This window comes from Marmota flaviventris, chromosome 6 (assembly GCF_047511675.1).
Source record: "Marmota flaviventris isolate mMarFla1 chromosome 6, mMarFla1.hap1, whole genome shotgun sequence".
NCBI lineage: Eukaryota > Metazoa > Chordata > Mammalia > Rodentia > Sciuridae > Marmota > Marmota flaviventris.
The window spans coordinates 134,246,406-134,271,228 of record NC_092503.1 but is presented as its reverse complement, the minus strand read 5'-3'; the positions used below and the strand labels follow the sequence as shown (position 1 = coordinate 134,271,228).

The following is a 24,823-nucleotide window of genomic DNA, read 5'->3' as shown; positions in this document are numbered from 1 at the left end:
GAAAACCCTTTGAAAAGAAAGTGAATCAGAGCTCAGCACTGTAAAATAACAATTGAGTTTTATACTTACCAGTTAATTCCTTTTGCTAGTGTTATTTAAATACATTTTATATTGTTTTCTGTAATTATAGTTTTTGATTCTTTATTAAAGATCACTTTAAATTTTTCTTACAAAGATAGTCTAATTCAATGGCTTTTTTTTTTTTTTTTGGACATAGCTGAATTCAGATATTTCTTTGCTCAAATAGAAAAAAAAAACCCCAGAATGCATGGAAATATACCATATAGGTGGAGGTTATGTCTAAAATTTTAACTGGCACTCTTTTGTGAGTGCCAAAACATGATAGTTACAAGCCTATGTAAATTTCAATCTTGATTTAGCTTCAGGCAATGCTATTCTTATTTGACCAAGTGTATATTACTTTCATAAACCTTGCTAGTTCAGCTTTCATCCTGCTTCATGTATTGCCAAGAAACCATTTTTTTTAAAAAGCCAACTTAAACTGCTAAATTTAAGTGTTTTTAACTCAGATGATTTCTACACTAGCCAAGTAAAACATTATAAAAGTACTTTACTTGGAATTCTACAAGTTTCTTTTTTTAAATTGCTATTTTATATCATGGAGCAGATTTTTTAGCTTTTTGTAGGTTAGCAAAAATATGCCTAAGAAATGAAGCTTGTAGATCTTGTAATCATTTTTTATTACATGATATTCAGAATGATCTGTTGGAATCTATGTGTAAATTCTTTGCTGGTTATTAATTTTTGGGGTAAAAATATAAATCAGATATTAAATCAGAGGAACCTTGAAAACAGCTATGAGCAGGTGAGTAAGCTATTATTCTACAGATAGTTTTGTGCCACCTTGTTCTTCATGGTTGCTCATGTAAATGATTTTTAAGACTTTATGTGTATAGGATATCTGAAATTTGCTGCTTTGCTCAGTTTTAATCATGGGATAGTTCTCTAGCAGTGAACTTATATCAGGAATGACCTTTTTTAAAAAATGAAAATACTGTTTATGTTTTTGCATTATGCTCTGATATTTATTGTTATTTTCTTTTCTGAAAATTTACTGTTTAAGATCATATGAATCTTTTTGATATCATAAAATTTAAAAACATTAAGGTATGTACTGACTTGAAGTTATATTGAAATATCAAAATATCTACCACATTTGTAAGTACATTATAAATGAAAACATTTTCTGCTCGTTTTCAAAAACATATAGACTGATTTACACATGTATAAAGTTACCAGAGCAAGTGTACATTCTATTTATTTTGGGAAGTTGGTTTTGGAGAAGTTTTCAATTTTTTAAATCATTTAAACTTTTCGTAACAAAAATTATTATTAGAACTGGCGGGGTGGCGCATGCCTGTGAATTGCAGTTGTTCGGGAGGGTGAGACAGGAGGATCCTGAGTTCAAAGCCAGCCTCAGCAACAATGAAGTGCTAAGCAACTCAGTGAGACCCTGTCTCTAAATAAAATACAAAATAGGGCTGGGGATGTGGCTCAGTGTTCGAGTGTTCCTGAGTTCAATCTCTAGTGCCAAAAAAAAAAAAAAAAAATTGATTATCAGGAATGATATCAAGGATATTCTCATTTTGAAAAAAAAAAAGCTTTGAATTTTGAGTACATTAAAAAATATCTTCAGAAAATTTAGTCCTAAAGAAACCTTTGAATGTCATTAGGAAAACAAGTTTCTCTATAAATGAATAAATAATGCAATAAATATTGTATGGGAATACACAAAATTCATTACTTCAAACAATATAAATGTCTTAAAAATGTATCTTTTAGAATTTCTTTATGGTTAATATAACCTTCTTGCTAAATAGTCATTTAAGTTATAAGAAAAGATGGCTTGAATCTCTCCCTTTGTTTTTAAAACCAAATTTGCCATTGGTTGAGGTTTCCCTGGTATCTGATGGGGGGGGACCCCAAAAATAAACATAGCAATTGCCAAATTTGCCTGCTTAGCAATATATAAAGTTAAATAATGAAGGAAAAAAAGTGTGAAATTGCTGCATTTATGCCACATACATTCTGGTTTATTTTTTCCATAAATATTTATTACCTCCTCTCATTGTGGAAATGAAAAATGTAAAGAAAGTAAGTTATGAGAAGACTGACTAGCCAGGATTGGTGTTCTGCCCTACTCACTACGGTCTTCCAATAGACAGTATTGTTTGCTTATTGCTAAATATTTAATTTATATCCTGTCTGTGAGGGAGGTGATAGATATGAGTTGACGTTTTGCAGATGTTGGTTTATTGGAAAAGTAATGTAGTTAGAGTTTTATTAGGAAAATACTAAGGCAGCATAAACTACCAGTGTAGGAACTATTAGGCAGATATAAGAAATGATAGAGTAATCAAGTAAAGCCTGAAACATTTCAATAGGTTTATCAGACTCTGGGATGTCTTTAAAATAAATAAGATATTCTGTAATATTTTATTCTTTAATAAAGTACTCAGATTAGTTTATTCTGTAACACTAGGCATAATTGAACACTAGAAAAAGCCCTTACTGATGCTTTTCAGGAAGATGGGTTAATATAGAATGTTTTAGGGAATGATCTACAAATTTATTAATATGCTTGAAAAGCATATATCAATAATTAAACTTCTAGTACTAGAAATAATTTTCTTTTTTAACATTTCTGAAAATAATTTAAAATTCTCATAGTCTAAGTAGTCTGGAATGCCTGGACGTAATTATGGTCCATTATTTATTAATTCCTTTGATAATGCAAGGAACTGAAATATAGTCTAAAAGAAGTCTTAAATTCTAGAGAAAAAACAGAGTGGAAAAAAATCAGCATATACAGCAGTAAACTTACAAATAACATCAAGTATGTTTAATAATAAAAATAACTATTGAACAAGGAAAGGCTATTTCTTTTTTTCATGTAAGACATGTTTAAGGTCTTATCATTGTTCTGTTTATTCCTTTATTTTCAGGATTGACAATTTGTGGACATAATTGCCTTTTGACGGCTGAATGGATGTCTGCGAGTAAAATAGTATGTCGAGTGGGACAAGCCAAAAACGATAAAGGGGACATTATTGTCACAACCAAATCGGGTGGCAAAGGAACCTCAACAGTTTCTTTCAAGCTATTAAAACCTGAAAAAATAGGTAAAACTCTTAGTGATTTTATTCTAAAGGAGAAAATAAAAATTAGTTTCTCTTTTAAAATTTAAATGATAGATTAGTTTAAAATTTACCTACTTTCATATCTCATCAACTTCAATTCAGTATATGTTAATTTTGACAGGAATAGGATCTTGGTAAAAAGTATAATTTTTGGAAAAAATTGCCCATTTGCTGAGCTAAAAGTCAATAAAACCTAAGGCAGATGATGCTCATGAGAGGAATATTATTCCAAGTTATTAACAAAATCTGTTCATTTTACATTTTGTCATACCAGTTTTGGTTCTTAGATTGTGAATACAATGATATTGCTTTTAAACTGTTAAGATTCAAGGTAAAATTGCTTCTTATTTGGCCAGGTAAGCATAGTATTTTCTAAGTAATATTTCCTTTCCCTTCATTTTCCCTACCTTCCAGTCCCAGAAGAAATATTTCCTGACTTGGATCAGTTTTTAGTCCTCCAAATTAATAATAATTATTCTTCTTTGTATCTCATAGCAGTTCACATAATTCTTTTAACACACTCATCTCTTTTTTCCACACATTAGCGGTGGTTAAGAACTTAGTCTAAGCATACAGACTTGAATTCTAACATGGGTTATTATTACTACTAGCTACTAGCTGACTTCAGTGCCTAGTTTCTTTGTGGGTAAAAGTATAATGATAATATTACCTACCTCATAGCATTGGGTGAGTTAGAATATAAATCTAAAGTGCTTAACATAGTTTCTTACACAGAAAATTAGTAATGTTAAATGATTGTTCTCATAATTACTTATGTGCAAATCTATCTCCCCTACTAAAATAAGAGTAATTTCATATTCCTTTTTGTAACACTGTTAATGTCTTGCATTAATACCTAAATATTTATATAAAGTAAGGCATAATTAAAACCATGCAGTAGTTCCCTCTGTAGAAAAGTAAATATTTTTGCAAATTATTTTTGTTTTCTATCTTAAATCGTAAAACCTTTCTTCAGTATTATTCTCTGCAAATTCTTTTCATATATATATATATATATATATATATATATATATATATATATAAATCCCTTTTAAAAATAAAAATTCCTTTTAGGAATTTAAAGAAATTTTCAAAGTTGAATCCATATATATTTACATGTGCACATGTACATACATATGTCATATAAAATATAGTTCTATTTTTAGGTACTTATTTAACATCTTTAAAAGTGTGAAATTAAAGTAGGAACCTGTTTCACAGTTTTTTGGAGGAACTTAATATTTTTTTTTAATTTGTTATATATGACAGCAGAATGCATTACAATTCATATCACACTTGTAGAGCACAGTTTTTCATATCTCTGGTTGTACACAAAGTAGAGTCACACCATTCATGTCTTCATACATGTACTTAGGGTAATGATGTCCATCTAAATTCAGCATCATTTTATAGCATGTTTATATAGCAGATTAAAAAACAGTAGGTAAAAATACTAATTTTATTCTAGAATGCCCAGCCCAGGACCTAGCACAGAGGAGATGTAATGGTCTATTGACCTGTGCTCCAGAGTGACTGGACTTAAGCATAATCTCAGACAGAGTCCCCATTGTGTCCTGGCAGAACTGTGGGTGCTGAATTAGTAGGTTCACAAAGAGTCATGCAGTGACAGTTTGCCTGGTATTCAAACAGCCTCTATCAGAAAAGCCTCTCCAGCCTCCCCAGCCTTCCCAGCTTTCCTGCAGGGGTGGGTGCAGCTTGCTCTGTGCGCCTGGCTCTTTGCTTCTGCCTTGTTAAACCCAGGGTCCTTGGAGTAGTAACTGCTAAGTCCTGTGCCGAAATGAATGATTGAAGAGTTTAGTCACATTAAGGAAAATGCTATTTTCAGAGTTATGTCTTGCTCACAGGGTTCATGTCCAGTTAGTTTTCCCAGAATAACCTAGTTATTTCCATTACACAAGCCATGTGTTCTTTGGATGTATTTGATTGATTTAATTGTTGGATATTTTGTTGCATTTGACTAATTGGTTTTAGTGTAATATAGAAAAAAAATGTACTGTTCTATCACCCAGGACAACTGCAACATTGATAATAATAAAAAGAATGAAAAATAGCGTGGAGCCTCAGCATCGTGGTTTATACTTGTAATCCCAGTGGCTCTGGAGGCTGAGGCAGGAGGATTGTAAGTTCAAAGCCAGCCTCAGCAACTTAGCAAACCCCTAAGCAATTTAGTGAGACCCTGTCTCAAGATTATAAATAAATAAATAAATAAATAAATAGGCTTGGAATATGACTCAGTGATTAAGTGTCCCTGGATTCAATCCCTGATAGAAAAAAAAAAAGCATGGGATATGTTGTTTTTGTATAACTATTTAAGAGAGCCATGTCCATGTTAATAGAAAAGAAGAAAATATGAAAGAGATTTCTTGAGAGTTTTTAAGAACTATTTAAGAAACATTTTGGATTTCATCTTCATTGAAATGTCCTTAGGTAGCTTGTAGAACTAAGAAGAAACTCAAAATATTAAATATAATTGCATATATATGTGATAATTTTTGAAATTATCATAAGCAAGAAGCTTTTCATTGTATTAATGCTTAATTTGAATGTTTTCTGTCTTAAGTATTTTTCAGCCATTTTCCAAAAGTTTACATGATTCCAAAATATTCTCTTGAATAAAATCAATAATATTTAGCAATGCATAAATAATTGTAGCATTTGTTATTTGTAAAATACATTTGTTTTTGCAGAACACTTTTCTTAGAGGCTTAATTTTAATTTGTATTCTCTGTTGAAAAATATGCAATGAACTCATAAACTAATGTGTTATTTTTGATTTTTAAAAATTCTTAGTATTTTTAATTAATCCACTAGCCATTAAAAAGAATTCAAGCTATAGGGCTTTCAAATCTTTTAAATTTGATCTTTTAGGCATTTGGTAGTAGGTCTTTAAAAAGTAAAGCAATAAAGCAAGACCTAGAAAATACCTGGGGGAGTTTTTATTTTATTAAGGCTGTGTTCCTCATGTTTGTAGGCATTTTGGATCAGTCTGCTGTGTGGGTCGATGAAATGAATTATTATGATATGCGTACTGACAGGAATAAAGGAATTCCTCCATTGTCCCTCCGTCCTGCAAATCCTCTTGGCATTGAAATTGAAAAGTGAGTATCATCTTGTCTTTGGTTTTCTTTATTCTTCATTTGCTGAAAGTTTTTTTATTTTTTTTATTTAAGGAGAGTCAAATTCTAGAAATGTCTGGAAGCATAGTCGAAGACAACTTAATTGTTTGGAGACGTGCTGTTTTCTGAAATTTTGTCTGCTTTGCTAGGGTAAATGTTATAGTTAGTTTAAACTTTTGACAAAACTACCTACCTCTTTAGTTTTTTTGAATTTGCATTTTGTGCAAACAAAAGTCTTAGTATTTTAATAACATACCTTTTTTTGTGGTACTAAGGATTGAACCCAGGGTCTTGCACATTATAGGCAAGATGTCTAGCCTAGATCAATGTAGCTAACAAGCTACCTAGGCAAGCTCTACCCTGAACTATATCCCCAACTCCTAGCTAATATTTTTAATGATGTGAGCATTAATATATTATCCGGAATTGGTAAGTTTAAATATTTAGGTGCTATTTAACGTGAAGATAGAATTTGTAATCTGTCCATTTACTTGATGTTTCTAGAAATATTTTAGAATAATTAGATCCAAAGTGTTTTTTAAAAATTTTTAATTGTAGATGGCTACAATACCTTTATTTTATTATTATTTTTTAATGTGGTGCTGAGGATTGAACCCGGTGCCTCACATATGCTAGGCAAGTGCTATACCACGGAGCCACGACCCCATCTCCCAAATGTTTTTTTATTTCAGTTGTAATTCCTTTCATAAGTCTCACCTCAGTCATCAGAATTATGCCTGGTAGATGATCTTTTTCATGATATTTCATAACCAATTCTGGAATTTTGTTTTCTTAATTCCCTACCACAATGTTTTAGAGTTGCTTCATAAACACTCAGAGAAGGCAACAAGTTTGTTCTATAAATACTTTAGCCATTAGGTTTCTCTAAGATTGGGGAGGATTCTCCACTAAACTATAAATATTCAACCTTCAAACCTAAACTAGAATATCATTAGTAATTAAACAACAAGCTGTTTTTTCACTATTGGGTTTGTCCTGTGAGAGGGAGGCAGGGCATTTATTTTGGGGACATATCATGTGTTGAAAAACCATGGGGCTTGGCAGCTTTTAGTGAGCTTGGACTTCCTCAAGGTAACATCTTTGAAGCACTTGGGCAGTATGGGTCATTCTATAGCTGTTTTAAGGATTTTAGTGTCCTATTAATTAAGAATTTAAAGATCTAGACAATCTAGAGAAGAATGACAAGAGCCATTTTTTTCTTTTTTTGGCCAGGTGTGTATTTGAGCACACCTGCTTCAACAATTCTGAGAACCAGGCAGGTTCTTTCCAAGACGGCTGTAGAAGTCTGGAGCAGAAGGACCCTTCTAGCTGCTCTTGCTTGACTAAAAGGCATCTTTGTAATGTGGCCCAAAGGAATGCAGAGGCATTGCACACATTTTACAGGTTTAGCCAGTGAGCAAAATTAGGATTCAGTTGGATGTTCACTCTCATAAAATTGTTGTCTTCCTCTTTTATTTTGGCATAGAGACTTGCCTTATTTGTTCTATTGTCTCATGTCCTCTTACCTTTTGACTATGTCTGTCTCTAATGACACTCTTTCTTAATATGTTTTAAGATAATCCTTTGGCAAGATCGGTTATGGCAGTAAGGAATTATGGCACTACAAATGATGAGCTTGCTTAAAATTTTCTTATCTTTCTTCTCTGAGAGGTAGTCTAGTTTGGTCTGGAGCTAAATTTCCTTGACTTGAAACTGGGCTCCACCAGTTACTAGCAGGATGACTTTGAGGAAGTTATTTAGCTTCTCTTTGCCTCGGTTTCCTCAGGTGCACAATGGTTTACCTGTTTCTTAGGACTGTTGTGGAGCTTCAGTGAATAAATGCAGGTAAACATGTAGAACATAGCAGGTGGCTGGTGAATGTCAGTTCATTATTACTGTGATTCTTAGGGACATACATTTTCATTGCTTAGGAAAAGAGGGGTTCTAACTCTGTTGCCCAGGCTGACCTCAAATTCCTGGGCTCCAGTGATCCTTCTGCCTCAGTCTCCTAAGTAGACCACTGCCCACCCCAAGAACCTCTCTTTAATGACTTAAAATTATAGGGTAATGAATTATATTAAAATCTTAAGTAATCTAATGTACACGTATTGAAGAAGTACTTAAATGGGGGTAATATTAAATGTTTATTTTAAGGTATTGCTCAAGTTTCAGTAACATTTGCCTTATTATTAGATAATGTAAAATATTAAAGAATAATTTTTGAAAAAGGTAAAATCTCGACTCTCACATAAAATGAATAGTGAGCTTTTATTTAAATCATTAATTAGTGGGAGAACCAATAAAATGCAAAAAAAAAAAAAGTTAAAAGGAGTGTTCTGGGAGAGATATAATAGGCAGTGAGGAATAATAAAAGGTGTAAAATGAGGTACTTCTACTGGTAACCAGTTATATCCTCACCTTCCCTGTTTCTGAGGATGGAATCCCTCCTGTCACTGTCAGAGCTCTACACCCTCTGTGTCTCTAACAGAGATGCAAAATTGTCAGTTACAGAGAAAGGCACAGATCCCCCCATAGCATCAGAGAGAGCATTAGGAAGGCACTCCTGAGCCTGGATGAAAGGACATCTGGTAATCTTTTTGTCTAAAAATCTTTTGCCATTTTTTTTTTCCTCCCCAAAGAGCTACTAGAGGTGCCAGTAAGCAAAAAAATGAAAGTAGAAAGAGTATAGAAACCAAGAGGAGAGAATGTTTTTGGTCAGAAAAATGCTTTCCAGGCTTCCCTTTCTTTTAGTTTTTAAAGAAAGCGACAAGAAAGCTACATTTGGTTTATTGAACTCTTACCTCAAAAAGAGAAATCTTTTTTCCTTTTTGGTAGTGATGAGAATCAAACCCAGGGCCTTGCCCATGCTAAGTGTACACTCTACCACTGAGCTATAACCACAGCCTGAATAGAGAAATCTTGTTTTAGAGGAAAAAAGAAAGAAAAGGAAGGGAAAGACAGATTGTAAAATGCTGGTATGGGTTTCATTTTCCTAACTCACTTAATATGTTTTAGATAAAAGCTTTGGTCTCTGTAGAGAAGAGTGTTTCATTCAGATCAGGATCCTTAGTCTCAAAAAAAAAAAAAAAAAAGAAAAGAAAAGAAAGAAAAAAAAAAAAGAATTCTTACTCTCTTTTATCTCTCTTAACTAATGCCATTGAGGAGTTTCTTTTATAATTAAAAGGCTGAAGATGACCCATTTTCTTTAAACATCATTAAATAAGGAAAACAGGGTTTTAGTATTATTTGCTGGTTGAAAGGTATTGATTTGGAAGGTTTGAAGAATTATAAATGCTTACTATAAAATACTCAACTGTGATCCTGATGAATTATCAGATTAAAGTGGAGAGGCAGCCTTTGGAAGATGAATCAGCTCCTAGTAACTGCAATGTGAATGTTTATGGAAATTCTCTACAGCTGACAGCCCAGTTCACAAAGTGGAACAATGAGGAGCCCTGTGGTGCTGTGGTTGGTTCATCTGAATATGAAAAAGCAAAGTGAGAGTAATACAATATAGTTTCCTTGTTGCTTTTTGGTGTGAGTTAGAGTTTAATAAATATTTTATTGGCTGACCCAGCATGCATGCTGTCGTCTTTCAGGCCACAAGTTTTAACAACTGGCATTTATTGGCCACCTTTGACTGTTAAAGTCCTTCATATTCCTAAATTTTTAACTGATGTTTTTGCACACATGGTGCCATGATACTTATAAAAGTGTTACTAATTGCTCAGAAAAACTAACTTCACTTTGAATTGAGACTAGGATTTGCTTGTAAAAGGTCCATATTTCTGATTTATTATGGTTATTGTCACAGATATATATGCTCTCTGCATGGCTTCAATTGTAATGGAGACAAACTATTTAAACTGAAAAAAGAAATTAAAACCAGGTTCATATTAAGTGAAAAACTTCACTAAGTTTTGTTTCTTAAAAACAATACTTATTTGTCTAACAAGAGAATAACTTATAAATAATGTTTTGGAGACAGTACACCTATGGGAGTGAGAGTAGAAAAATAGAATTTTTGCCTTGATTTTATATAACCTTTTTTTTTTTGTGAATTACAATATGGGAAGGGCTGTTTATTCAGTTGATGTACCACTAATATCTGTTTACATATACACTGGTTTTATAGGCAATGCATATCTCATTTTCTTCTAATAAGTTTAGCTTTCCAACAGGAAAAAAAAAAAAAAACATGACTAGTTTTCCCATTACATTTATAAAGAAATATTTAAAGAAAGAGAAGGTGATGGCAAAATAAACCTTATTAGAAGTGTAGAAGAGAAAAGCCTTTGATAAATTTACCTTTTAGAATTTTGTAAAATAGATTAGTGGGTTGTGTTACGGTACCTAAGTCTAGAAACTATCAGGTTGAAAAAAGAAAAAGAAACAATCAAAGCAAACTTATGATCTTTAATATAACAGAATGTCAACAATGTTGCTAAAAATTTAAAGCTAAAAAATTAAACATAACATTTACACAAAGAGCTACATAAGCCCACTGCCCCTCCATCTTCCATATATCACATGAAGGAAATGTGTTCTCTTCAATGCAAACAGAATACCAAAACTGCAGCCAGTCTTCAATGTATGTGGGTGGCTAAAATGTTTTTACAACAAATGTCATTGCTTTGCATGCTACGTTGGTTATCACTGAAGACAATTCTCATATTGGAAAGCAAATACTGATATGTTAAGCACATTCCTGTTAATTTTATATGTATTTCCTCAATACACATGTTTGGTCTAATCATCTTTAGAAGGTTTAAATCTGAGTTTACACTGCCATCTAATGGAAAACATTTTTTAAGGGTAGCAAGAGTTGTCTACCACTGAAAATGTGTTTCGATTCCTTGCTGAAAATATTTCATGGATTTTCATAGTGGAGTATATATGTTGCTTTTAGTCTCTAACTCTAGTAGTTTGAAAGTACAAGACTATATCTTGCTTTTACTGAACTGTCATTTCGTTTGGAAATCCAGTATCCAAAATCCAGTTATTCTGAACATATATTTCAGTTTTAACTGTGCTTCATTAACGATGTTGACATAATACTTCTTCCTTTCCTATTGCTGTTATTAAATAATTAATATTTTTCTTTGTTTTTGACCAAAACTCTCTTCTGCTCTTCCCTGATTATTTATCTTCATAGATTTATAGTTATGGTTTTATTTCCTATCTTAAGATTCTCTGATTCTTTGACAATGAAGCACTGGAGTCCAATCTTGATTATTGACATCTAATCTCTTAAGGGTGTTTACTCATCTGTAATATGAGAATGTTTGACTCACTTGTGATGAGAATTAAATGTAATGATACTTATAAAAATAATCTGCAGAATATGAAAAAACTAACAAGTATAAAAAATAAAAGTAACAGCAAATAACATTTTTTTTTATATATATATATATATTTTTAAATATTTTATTTTCTAGTTTTCGGCGGACACAACATCTTTGTTTGTATGTGGTGCTGAGGATCGAACCCGGGCCGCACGCATGCCAGGCGAGCGTGCTACCGCCTGAGCCACATCCCCAGCCCCAGCAAATAACATTTTTGAGCCTTCATTGTATGCCAGAGACTGCTAAGCCTTTCACGAGCATTATCTACTTTAATCCTTAAAACATTCCTAAGAGGAAGGTGTTATGATCCTTATGAATAAATGGAACCTAAGAGAAGTTAAATAACTTTCCCACAGTTATGCAGACAGATGGAGCAAACTTGGAGATTGAATGCAGAGCCTATCCTCTTGCCACTCTCATCACTGCTGCCTCCTATTATAAATACTGAGTAGAGTTGTCTGTACATTTGCAGTCAGCTTTGTTGATTCTTGGCATTGTCATTTCTCTGTTTTTTTTTTTTAATCATCTATTTCACATTTTTTAGGTATATGCATAAAATATGAGTATATTTAAGCAGATGACAGACTCCAAGATTAGTTGAGGCGGTGATTCAGTCATGTCACTGAGATTTGAGAAACCTGCTGTTCTGCTGCCCTTAGTGTAAAATAGATTTCCTTCATAATTGCAAAATGGCTTTAGCAATTCCTAGTGTTGAATCTAAACACAATGATACTCAGAGGCAGGCAGAAAGACACCATTTCTTCTGGGTTCTCCTCCTTTTTTTTTTTTTTAAGTATGTATTTTTTAGTTTTATGTAGACACAATGCCTTTATTTTATTTTTATGTGGTGCTAGGATCAAACCCAGTGCCTCACACATGCTAGGCAAGCACTCCACCACTGAGCCACAACTCCAGCCCCTGGGTTCTCCTTCTTAAAAGTGTGGAGATGTTTCCCAAAAAGGCTCTATTTGATTTTTCCTTAGACAGCACTGGTCAAAACAGGGTCACTCAATAAAGAATAAGGGGAAAGTGACAGGGTTGGCTTGGGATAGTTGATCTCACCCATTAAAGGTAAAGTGCCAGGCTGTATGAGATTCTTCTTGTGAAAAGGGCCTAGAGTGATTGTCAGGTCACTGGCCAACAATGTCTACTAACAATGTGTCTGCATTTCTATGCATGATTAGTCCTGGACTTTAATTGTATGATTTGGACAAAATGACTTGACATCTCTGTGTTAGAATTTCACTGTTTTGAATATAAATTGTCTTTTTCCTGTATGTCTAATTTCTGATTTAGGTCTCAGCACTTTTTCCAACTTTAATAGTTGTAGTTAAGTTTGGTAAAAGAATTTTAAGGTCTTCAGAAAAAAATCACTGAAGAATAATTCAGTCTGAGGGGTGATTATAAGGGTTATGTGTGATTATAAGGGTTATGAGCCTGAAGGAGTTATGTGTATGTGGGGGTGGGGGCGGGGGTGGGGGGTAAGCCAGGTGCTGTGATGCATGCCTGTAATTCCAGCAACCTGGGAGACTGAGGCAGGAAGACTTTGAATTTGAGACCAGCCTGGGAAATTTAGCAAGATTTTGTCTCAAAAGTAAAAATAAAAAGGACTGGGGACATAGATCAATAGTAGTGCACCCCTGGGTCCAGTCCTCAGGACCACCAAAACAAACAAACAAATAAACAAAAACAAGAAAAAAAAACCCCAAACAACAACAACAAAAAACTAACAAGATGAGTTGATGTTTCAGATCTCAGCATAAAGGTCTTTGGTAGGAGCACAGGGCCTCCTCACTGTTCAACTTAATGCCAAAGCTCAGTTTCAGGATCTGCCGTTTCCTTTCCTCCCATACTTGACCTTCCAGTGGACATGGCATAAACATGATGACAGATGAGAGTGCTGAACCTGTGGGGGTCTCGCCATGCCCATGGGTGTCTCTTTAATGCCAGTCAATATGATCAGGCCCATTCTTGCTCTTTCTGAGGGCAAGGTGTATTTCTTAATAGCTCTTGTCCTGGAGTCCTCACTAGACATTAGAACTTTCTCTTTCACTATAACAGATTTTGTTTGCAAGAATAACAATTTAGTGTACTATAAGTAAAATATTACTGAATCAGGTGAATTTTAAATATTGATTATAGAATGGGAAGATCTGGAGTACTATAGATTTACATTTTTCAGTACCAGCAATTTAAGCATTTTATTGTTTAGGATATAAACTTTTTATATGCCATGTTTATCCCATTAAAAAATTATTTTTAAGCTAACTATGTTGAGCAGGGTTTAAGTGTCAGGCTTATGAGGAGTATAGGATCTTAGCCATATTACCATGGCATATAACTACTCTAGTTTTGAGACATTTTATACTTTTTTGCTTTACTTGATAGATATCATTGTGTTACATGTCTTTTCTGGAAGTAATTTTATTTTTTCATTTGTAGTGCTAGGGATCAAACTCAGGGCCTTGTGCATGTTAGGCAAACACTCTACCACTGAGCAATATACCCAGCCTCATTGATATAATTTCTTGATACAAATAATCCCTCTTTACCTACTGCTTTGATGATGGGCAGGGAAACACCCAACAAACTGAAGTTCTTCAGGGCTGGAATGAGGGATGCAGATGCTTAGTCTGACTTTTCTGTGTCACATTTTGTTCTTTTTTTCTTAGCTCTGTCCTTAATATGTGAGTTTGGAATTGATTCTTGTTATAGTTAAGTAGTTCATAGTCACCATTATAATGAGGGATTTAGTTAATATCAGGCAATTCTGTAGGGTTTTTTTGTTTGTTAGGATTATTTAGCTTTCTGAGTCAATGAATATATAGAATATCTGCACATAAAAGCAAGGTTGACCAAATGTGGTCTGCATGCTGCCATGGACTTACTTCTTCCCTTATAACTGGTGACAGATCATATTTAGATAAAGCCAATTGATCCTTCATGCAGTAGTCTAGAGAGACTCTCCCTGACAGTAAAGGTAGAACTACTGAGTAAAGGCCCTTAAACTTGTAAAAATGCAGAGTACTAGTCAGATGGTGACCACTAACTAGAGAAGATGACCAGCAAGCTAATGAATGCCACATACATGCTTCAAGAAGGTTCTGACTGTAATGTTTGAACTTTTGAAGCTATTAGTAAGGAAAAGTATAAGATTAAATTTAGTCTCAGTTTCTAAACTGAGGTGATATGAGCCCTCCTAAAATCTCACTGGTCTTCTTTGGTTACCACAGTTTTAGCAAGCCTTTCCTTCCCCTCTAATAAAAAATAACAATGATTCTTCATAGGGAAGAAAGTTAGTTTAACAGGCTGTAGAGTGAGATTCTCACATAGCACATGGTCCATTCTAGAGGAATGTGGTATGGTATCTCACTAGGCAGATTTGCAAAGGAAATCCTTGAGACCTGTTTCTGCCGCTTGGACCTGTTGACCTTTTGGTGAGAGTCCTGACAGGGAGGACTTGTGGAAAGTTTCCTTGGGAAGAGCTGTGCTAGTCTTTGAAGGGGTAGAATGAGGACATGTGACCTTCTCCAATTAGGCCTGTTGAGTGGGACTTCCCTGGGGCCCTCTGGTGACAGTGCTTGCTTAAGGTAGAGGTGGCTTTTTGGGAGTAGTTGTTCCCTGTAACTAAAAGAAAACCTCATAGAAAAGAATGGACTCCAAGAAGTTGTGCCTAGTGGTCAGGCATCTAAACGTTGTGGGGTTCCAACAGGGAGATATGTACAATAAGATGTGTGCAAAAGATAGAGGACAATTTGAGACTGAGGAAAGGCAGTAGGAAGCAAATGGATCTGAGAGCTAAAGGGTGGGGGCAATTTTCTTACTGAATAAACTGAAGATTCTGGGCTATAAGATAATATTCTTATACCTTACAGGTTGGACTTTTTCAGTGTATCAGACTCAGGGACACATATCAGTTAGATGGGACAGTAAATCAGAGGAACAGAGTAAAAATGAACATGGTGTGTGCAGGAGAGCATAATCCCTTAGAGGCTACTGAAGCTTTGGGTTTGAGGATTAGAATGGCAGAAATGACTCCCAAGATATTTAACGTGGAACATGGACTTCATCCTCCAAATCGGGAGGTAGGACAGCAGCAAAGCCTGTCTGTGAGGTTGTGAGCCTTCAGGGGTGGGTGGCAGAGTCTGGCGATGGTATGTTTGCCCTCAGACACAGCTGGTGTCTCAGCATGAAGCCTGACCTGTAATAGCTATTTAATTAGTGTTTGAATGAATATGTAAATGAATTGATCCAGAAATCATCTTAAAAATGTAGGCAAGATAGGGAAATGCAGATAATATTTAACCTGTTGTTATTACAAGATTTTCTTAAAGGTTATTCTAGACATGGAAGTGGAATTCAATCTTATGTTTTAAGGACTCTTAAATCTTATATTCTTCAATTGATGTAATTTCTGTATTTCAACTCTTTTCCTATCTTTTATACATAGGGGTACATGATTTTTACATAGAAAATCATCTGTGATATAGGAAATTAATAAAGTTTATACAAAGATGTTCTTGATAACATTCCATATAATTGTGATTGTTTATATTCATATTTATTATACTAGGTAGACACTTAATGATTCTTGTCACATTTTGGTAGCAGTACCAGTTGTAATATATTTTAAATCTTTTTCTCCTTAGAAGTAAATTTCCTCAGAAGGACTTAGAAATGCTGTTCCATGGAATGAGTGCTGATTTTACAAGTGAGAATTTTTCAGCTGCCTGGTACCTTATAGAGAACCACTCAACTACCAGGTTAGTGGATTTCAGACTGAACTCTTGAGAGCTTCTGCTCAGATGCTAATGATGTGAATTTGAGTACCATAACTTGAGTTTTAGGTTTGCCTCTGCATATGGTAACAGTTTTAGGTATATGAGTTCTTTGACTTGGGTAAATCTATGAACATCTCAGGGTATCAACTTCCTTATTTGTAAAATGAGATTATTAGAGGTCTTTTATTCTTTACTATAATTTTGTATTACTACATGTTTCATTATTTGTGCAACTCATTAAAATTTTGTAGAGTTTTTAGCTGGGGACCTAAGCTGATGTATGTGCATGTGATATATTGCCCTACTCAAATTTTGATGAATTTTAAGTTCTGGTGTGAAATACAGAACACACTGCTTTTCCTGACCATAGAGCAAAGGAAGATGAGTTAGATTATAATTATGTAAATACTTGACTTAAAATGAACCAAAAATTACTTGTATATCCAAGTTACAGTATTCTCTTTTGTGTGCTAATTGGTTTATCAGTTCTCTATAAGAGATTTATAACTTCTTTACAAGGTTGATTTAAAACATGTTTAGTGAAAACATATGGATGAATGAATGGTTTATTGCTTAAAATTTATATTCTTGGTAAGTCAACTTGTTAAAATATACCTTAATATAAATTTTTCTTTTTAGGATGAAAACCATTACTAGAAAACATGAGGAAAAGTTAGTATTTTAACACACAAGTATTTTAATACAAAAGTTAGTATTTTAATACATTTGGCTTGATAAATTTTTAAAGCAAATATCTGAAATAATTCTTCCATTGTAGAAAATGATTCTAATTTTATTTAATTACAGCCATGCTTTTTCTATTATAACTGAGAATTAGAATATGTTTTCTGTGTAGAGCATCATAGTATTGAAGAATATTTTTAAAATTTTACAGCTAGATTTTGTAGCTCAAATGGAAATCAGTTTTGGAAATGCAGAGACCTACCTTTTTGTTCCTTCCTTTTTAGATGATGTTATTTAAATTGTGAATTAACTCACAGGTTTTATGTAACTTTATTATTAAGAACTGTGTAGTATTGACATGGTAAGATTACCATTATGCTCAATGTTCCAAAGTATTTGAATGAATGTAGTAGTCCCACCTTGGAAATACTTGTCTTTCTGTCAGGTAGAAGATACTCAAACCCCAATATCTGGTAAATCATGTATATAATATATAGTTATAAAAATATCTACACGTGTATTTACTTCTTATGGATTGGATATATTTCAGATTATCATTTTAAGTCTACAAAACTCTTAATAGTTGTAATTTAAGCATCATTATAAATGAAAGGTTTAGATAACAATTTGAAAGCTTTTTGTTTTCATATGGTCTCATATTAATCTGTGTGCTTCTCAACATAAGTTTCAGCGTTCCTAGTATTTTACACTTAATGAATGATCTTATTTCTTTTTTGCTTGTGACTAGTCTCAAACGTTTGGTTTCTTAATTTCATTTCAGCTTTGAACAGCTCAAAACAGCAGTCACCACCCTCAAAAGGCAGGCCAACAAGAAGAGCGAGGGCAGTCTGGCATATGTGAAAGGGGGTCTCAGTACATTCTTTGAAGCACAGGATGCCCTCTCAGGTAAGGCGATCCATCTGTTGGGAGCTTCCACCATGGAAACCTGACACTGTGCTTGCAGAGTGTTTACAGGGTGTGACATTCAGTCTGTATTTATAAAAGTAGAGATCTAAAATGTACCATAAATATTTGTTGCAGACTAGGCTGGAATCTCTTTGAAGGCCTGGTACATTAAATATTTGTCTCTGAGCCTTTGTTGACCCATCTTACATGTGTGAAATGGGAGACTCCTTTACCTCTCTATGATGACTAATCTTTGGGGCTGATAAGAAATTAAATCCCAATGGGTAAAATTCTAGAATTCTTAAAGTCTTCTTGCAGCCATCAGTATCTTACACATGTGCCCAATCCTGTACATATGATAGAACCATTGTGTGTTCAATTTGGAAAAGACTTATGATAATGCATTGTTTTAGCCATCATACCACCAACCCCCAATGATCATACATCAAGTTAGATGTCCATTATCTGCCATCATCTTCATATGTGAGGAAAGTTGCATTAAGGAGAAATATGGGATTAAACATTTCAATGTAAGATGAAGGGCAGGTTCTTTTTAACTACCTTTATTTAATAAAAATTAATTATTGTCTATCGAGTGAAATATAAAGTATATTAATAAAAGTTAACCTGAATCTTTTTAAAAGTGAAGGTACTTATATCTAGGTACCTAAGTATCAGTAATTCTAATTGTATATTACAGGACTATACCTTCTTCAACAAAGATAAATTTTAAAATTGATTTGTTATCAAATTAATTTTATTATTTTTAAAACCCCTTCCTCATTAAATAAATATTTGATGCAGCCTCTTTCTTGCAGGTAGAGATTAGGATTTTGAAGGGCTAAAATGTGAATGCAGGTAGAGGTTAGGATTTTGAAGGGCTAAAAGTGAATAGGGCAACGAGGTGTACTTCTTGGATACATCCTGTGCCCTATTTCTTAAATGTTTTACCTTTCTTTTTTTGTGCCTGTTACTGCTTTTTCTTAGTTATCAGTTTTATGTTATCAAGTAAATGTAGTCATTTGCTCAGTTACTACATAAATGATTTCCATAAATTATTGTAATTAATTTAATTTCACTTAGCAAAGAAATGTTTTACTTTCTTTCACTCTTAAAAAACCTTTATACACATATTTCCTTATGGTTTTTCTTTTTATTAATGGTTTCATTCTTGGTAGATTAAAAGAAGTTTTATTTGGTGCATTAAATTTTCATAGTCTCATTTTTTAGAAATTTGCCTTAGAAATATGTTAGCAACTTAAAATTCAGCAAAGATAATGCTGACCAACTACTAATAAGCAAATAACTTTATGACATATAGAAAATAATTATAATAATAAATTTAAAAACTGTAGCTATATCCAGGTATATCTAGCTTTTTTACATTTTGATATAAAAGAAATATTTTATAGAAAACATTTAAACATATTAAATAGTAAGAACTACTTCCAATGTAAAGATAATAACACTTTGATGTTTTTCTTTTGAACTTTTTTACCTTAGCTTAAACAAGTATATATGACAAAATTGGGTATTGTTTGTAAAGTTGTATATACTAGAAATCTTTTTTGTTCTTCAGATCAAACCTGCCATTCCTCTGTGTGACTCTTTTCCATAGCATTTAATTTATTTGTAGCCTTTCATTACTTTTTCCAATGAAAGTTTTAGGTGAAATTGATCTGTAGTTTTTAAAAAGCTTTTTTGGTCACGTTTTAGGGTTATGTTATATATAATCATATGGATCCGTACATGTTGATGTATCTGTATTGGGCTAAGTGTGAACATGAAGAATTAATTGTTTGAAATTTGAGAGCTGATACATAAAAGTGCTCAGGTAATTTGTTTTGCTTTGATACTATGAAAATTTTAAAAAATGCTGAAAGTAGAGGTGATAATATAATCAACCCCTATGTACCTACACCTAGATTTTACAGTTATGAATTTTTTTTTCCATACTAGCTTTATCAGTTTTTGAGGTTGGTTTGTTTGCATTTGTTGATGGTTTTAAAAAGCAAATTTCAAGCAGTGTGATGTTTCTCTGCTATAAGCCTTAGTATGAATTCCCCCATATAAGGACATTTATATACATAAATCCCACAATACCATTATAACAGCTAACAAAATTAGCAGTCTTGAATATTGACTCATTCTCAGTTCATATTCAGATGTCTCATTACCCCCAAAATTCCTTTGTATAGTTAATATGTTCAAATCAAGATACAAATAAAATTTAGGCATTTCATTTTATTTTAAATTTCCTAAGCCTTTTTTTTTTTAAATACATTTTATTTTGTTTATTTATTTTTATGTGGTGCTGAGGATTGAACCCAGGGCCTTGCCTGTGCGAGGCAAGTGCGCTACCTGTGAGCCACAGTCCCAGCCCCTTCCTAAATCCCTTTTTAAAACTGCAACAGTACCATCACCTTTCCTGCCTCTCCCCCCGCCTCGCCCCCCCGCCCCATGCCATTGAATGTACAGGTCATTTTTCCTTTAGGATACCACACACTGAAGTGGACCTGAGTACTTCCCTGTTTTGTCATTTAACTCTGTTGCATTGTTTGGACATTAGATAAGATTCGATTTCAACATTTTTGGCCATGGATAGTACTGTGTGCTTCCTATCCCATTATACCAGAAATCCTTCTGTGGACACCTCAGTGAATCAGTAGCTTATGTGTGTGTGTGTGTGTGGGGGGGCATTAGGCACCAGCTGTTGATATATGTTATATACTTTTTTAATTTTTGGTAGTGTGTAGATTAAACCCATGGCTTTGTACATGGCAATTGCTCTGCCACAGAATTACACCCCAGTCCTCATACACACACACACACACACACACACACACAGATATACATACATATATTAAAAATTTTTTAAAAAATTTTCTCCTTTCTGTGTTTTGTTTATTTTGGTTTGATTTTCCCCAGAAATTCTCTGTTTCAGGAAAATGTTCATGTTTTTCAGCGTTGCATTATAATTAGTGAATCATTTAAAATTCATGTTATAGTCCCTTTTCATAATCTGTTCAGTTCATTTGTATATTCTACTTTTATAAAAAGTCAATTCTTTTTTCTTTTTAAAATATTTATTTAGTTGTAGATGAACACACAGTATCTTTTTTATTTTTATGTGGTGCTGGGGATTGAACCCAGTGCCTCACACATTCGAGGCAAGTACTTTACCACTGAGCTACAGCCTCAGCCCTAAAATGTCAATTCTTTAGTCACTGATACCTTTTTGGTGTTTTTTAAAATTTGTAATTTTAATTTTCTCATTAGATGTCATAGTTTGTAGAAAATTCTGTTTTGTTTTGTTTTTAAAGCTAGTTTCTAACAAAGGACATATTTCTTAATCTGTGTCAATTTCTCTGCTAAAGAGAAGATATACCGGGAATGTAACTAAGTAGTAGAGTGCTTGCCTAAGTATGAGGCTCTGGTTTTATCCCAGTACTAGAAAAAACAAAAACAGAAACCAAAAGAAGCAGGGGCCATGTTCTCTTCAGGGCACACTGATATGTTACCATTGCCTGATTAATTGCATTGTCTAAAGCTTGGTTATTTATAATAAACGCAACAGACAAATATCCTTCTTTAATTCTGACTATCAGTTTTTCTTTGTATTTGAAGTCTGTTTCTTTTGTAATTTTTGATGGTTAATTGTCTCTTTATTAATACTATAGTAGTACAATAACAACATCAAAGAGAAGGACAGTGCCTAGGGTCACTTTCAGGTTTGGTAATATACTGGAAGAACTCACAGGACTCTCTGAAAGCTGATGCACTCACATTTATGGTTTATTATTAGGAAAAGAGACGGATCATAGTTAGCCAAAGGAAGTCCCATGGGGCAGGATCTAGGAAGTTTCATGTGGGGTACTTTCACTTTTTATCTCTTATTGGAATCATGTACAACACTGACTTTCCTGGGTGTAATATGTGAAAAAGACATGGGGTACAGCCAGTCAGGAAGCCATTTCCTGTCTATATTGAGTCTTCTTCACACAGATAGGATCAGTGACCATTGTTCTGATCTCAGTCTCCAGGCCCCTGAAAGGTCAAGGTGATACTGAGTGATTCAAAGCCCTCACCATAAATTGCATTGTTAGATTATCTGCTATGACCCAAATATTCTAGGTAAACAGACAATTTTTATCAGGTAGAACATTCCAAGAACTTCAAGATTACCTCCCAGTAACTGAGGGGAAAAGCCAGAGTTTTTTTTGAGGAAGGGGCAAGATTAAATTCTTTGCTGAATTGAAAGCATTTGCTTGAAATATTATCTTTTTTTTTTTTTCTTTTTTCTTAAAGCAGTGCTAGGGATGGAACCTAGGGCCTTGTACATCAAAGTGTACTCCACCATTGAACGGCATGCCAGAACTATCTATAGTAGTCTTTGTAAACTTTCAGAAGTTTGGTTTGGGAATGTGTCTTGTGAGCAGCATGAGGCAGGGTTTTTATTTTTTAAATAGAATTCTGAGAACTTTTGCCTTTTAACAGAATTTGAGCCATTTATCATAACTGAAAATTGTATCCTGTGGTTATCATGTTCTATTATTGCTTTTTGTTCTTCATTTTTATATTTCCTATATAAATTGTGTTGTTTACAGATTGGGAAAAGTGTTTTTAAATTCTGTTATAGAATTATCTTGATTTCTATTGCATGTGACAACAGTTTAGCATAACTTTATTTCCTGTGCTTTTTTTCTGTTTTAATATAAGTTGAAGTTATAGATTTGGTTTCTTATTTTAGTTTTTCTTTTTCATTTCAATGTTGTTTATATATATTTTTCTTTTGCATTTAATTTTGCCACAGTTATATACAATTTACTGTATACATGTAAATGTAATTGCTCTTAATGTTTATCACCAGTCCTTTTATATTTCAACTTTCTTGTCTTTGAATTTTTTATTTTGAGCAGTGGGGTATATCTTTTGTGGTATATCTTTTGAATTCTTGAATGTCTGTTGCCTTTATTCATTAATAACTTTTGTGCTGTATAAGAATAATTTTGTGAAGATCTGTTGATTTTTTAGTATTAGAAGAAATCCTTAGCCAACACAATTCTTTAATATGTAGGGAAATTTTTGGTTTTTATTTCAATTATTATGCTTAGAAGATATATTTGTTTAGCCTTTAATTAAGAAAAAAAAGGAAGGAAGAAAAAGACCATTCTATTGTTAGTGTCTATTGATGTTCAAAGATGATCTAGGCACATATGGTTTTCTAGGACCCAGATTTCTAAATGAGTCATTTCTGTTAGTCTTCTAGATAGTAGTTGAAGTTATTATTTATTGTTTTTCTTTAGTATAATGAAGAAGGAAAGGAATCATAGGTTACTTAATTTAAATATAATTTATGTATGATTTAGCCACTCTGTGTTAGCTTTCCACCACTATAACAAAATATCTGAGATAATTAACATTTAAGGAAGAAAAGTTTTAGATCTAGGTTCTGGATGTTCCAGTCCAAGAAGAGGAGGGAGGCATAGCTTTGGACCTCTAACAAAACGGCACATGATAGTGGGAGTGTGTGGTGGAGCAAACTGCTCACCTCAGAAAGCAAAGAAGGAAAAGAAAGTACCAGAGTCCCACAGTCCCCTTCATGGGTACACCCCCAATGACCCAAGAACCTCCTACAAAGATTCTCTCAAAGTACATATGACGTTCCATTAGTGCCACCCTGAGCAGCAATCCGTTAACATAGATTTCTGTGTTGAAATACAGTGGAATAAGTAAAAACTAAATCTTTGAGAAACTGTTCATGAATTTAAATTTATAATGCATATTTTGTGACCCTTTCTCATCTTCTCTTTAGTAAGTATAATCCCCTCAGAGCTGACATACTAGCCAAATTAGGCAACAACCTCTCTTTATAAGGTCCAGGAGCTAAATTTGGCTTTTTTCCCCACCCCTAGAATTGTTAAGGAAAAAAAGAAAAGAAAGAAAATGAAAAGAAAAAAAAGACAGTGATGATGAATTCATGATATAAATTTGCTATCTAACTAGAGTATATATAGAACTATGATGCATACCTGGATTCTTACAGATATTGCCCATATACACATTATTCCTAGTGCCTCACTGAATACTGGTATTTATATAAATGTAAGAACAGATATTGTGAAAAAATTTTGATTTAAATTACAAGTTTCAAATCCATCCTTTATTCAAGTTAAATAAAATGATTAACTAATTTCAGTGAATCAGTAGGCAATCTTTGTATAACCCTGATTTTTCTTTGAATAGTATTTTTATACCTACCATTTTTTTGGTTTCCCAAATAAAAATTTACGATGTTCAACTGTCTCACATATTTAAGTTTTAATAGATTAGAAACAATAACAAACCTGTGATCATGTACCAACTTGCTTATTGAATTATTTTATTTAAAAATGTTTTCTGAGAAAATAAAAGGTCAAGTGAACCAGACATTGGGTTATTTGGTTTAATTTTCTGGAAAATCGGATTGCCTTTATCAGATCTTAGTGTCTCTCAGTCCTCATGCTTGGCTGACAGCTTGACAGTGGCTCTGCTGTGGTGGAGATGGGTGGGAGGAAGTTGCTTTGTCAGCAAAAAAGGGCTGTAAACTGAGCTGTAGAACCAGGGTCACCTCATCTTGACCTGCTGATCAGTAATGTGTTATGTCAGCATCAGAAAATGTGACTGCATGATTTTCTTTAATGCTAATTCTGACTTAGAAAATAACATTCAAAGCAGGGCTAAGCTGTAATGTCTTATTGCCCAGGACAAACCACATGCAGTGCCTCCTTATTATGTGCCAAATGGTCTTTTAAAACCAGGATTGTCAG

The 24,823-nt window shown here is 33.4% G+C and overlaps 1 protein-coding gene across 2 annotated transcripts in view; it reads left to right on the top strand.

Annotated features, from left to right (window-relative positions):
- The window catches only part of Exoc2 (exocyst complex component 2), a 198,084-nt gene that overhangs the window by 45,536 nt on the left and 127,725 nt on the right, over positions 1–24,823 (top strand). For both annotated transcript variants that reach the window (XM_027954808.2, XM_071613618.1), the window contains exons 3-6: positions 2,967–3,143; positions 6,154–6,280; positions 16,293–16,406; positions 17,890–18,014. In XM_027954808.2, the coding sequence (XP_027810609.1) occupies positions 2,967–3,143; positions 6,154–6,280; positions 16,293–16,406; positions 17,890–18,014 (543 nt within the window). The remainder of the gene's footprint in view (positions 1–2,966; positions 3,144–6,153; positions 6,281–16,292; positions 16,407–17,889; positions 18,015–24,823) is intronic.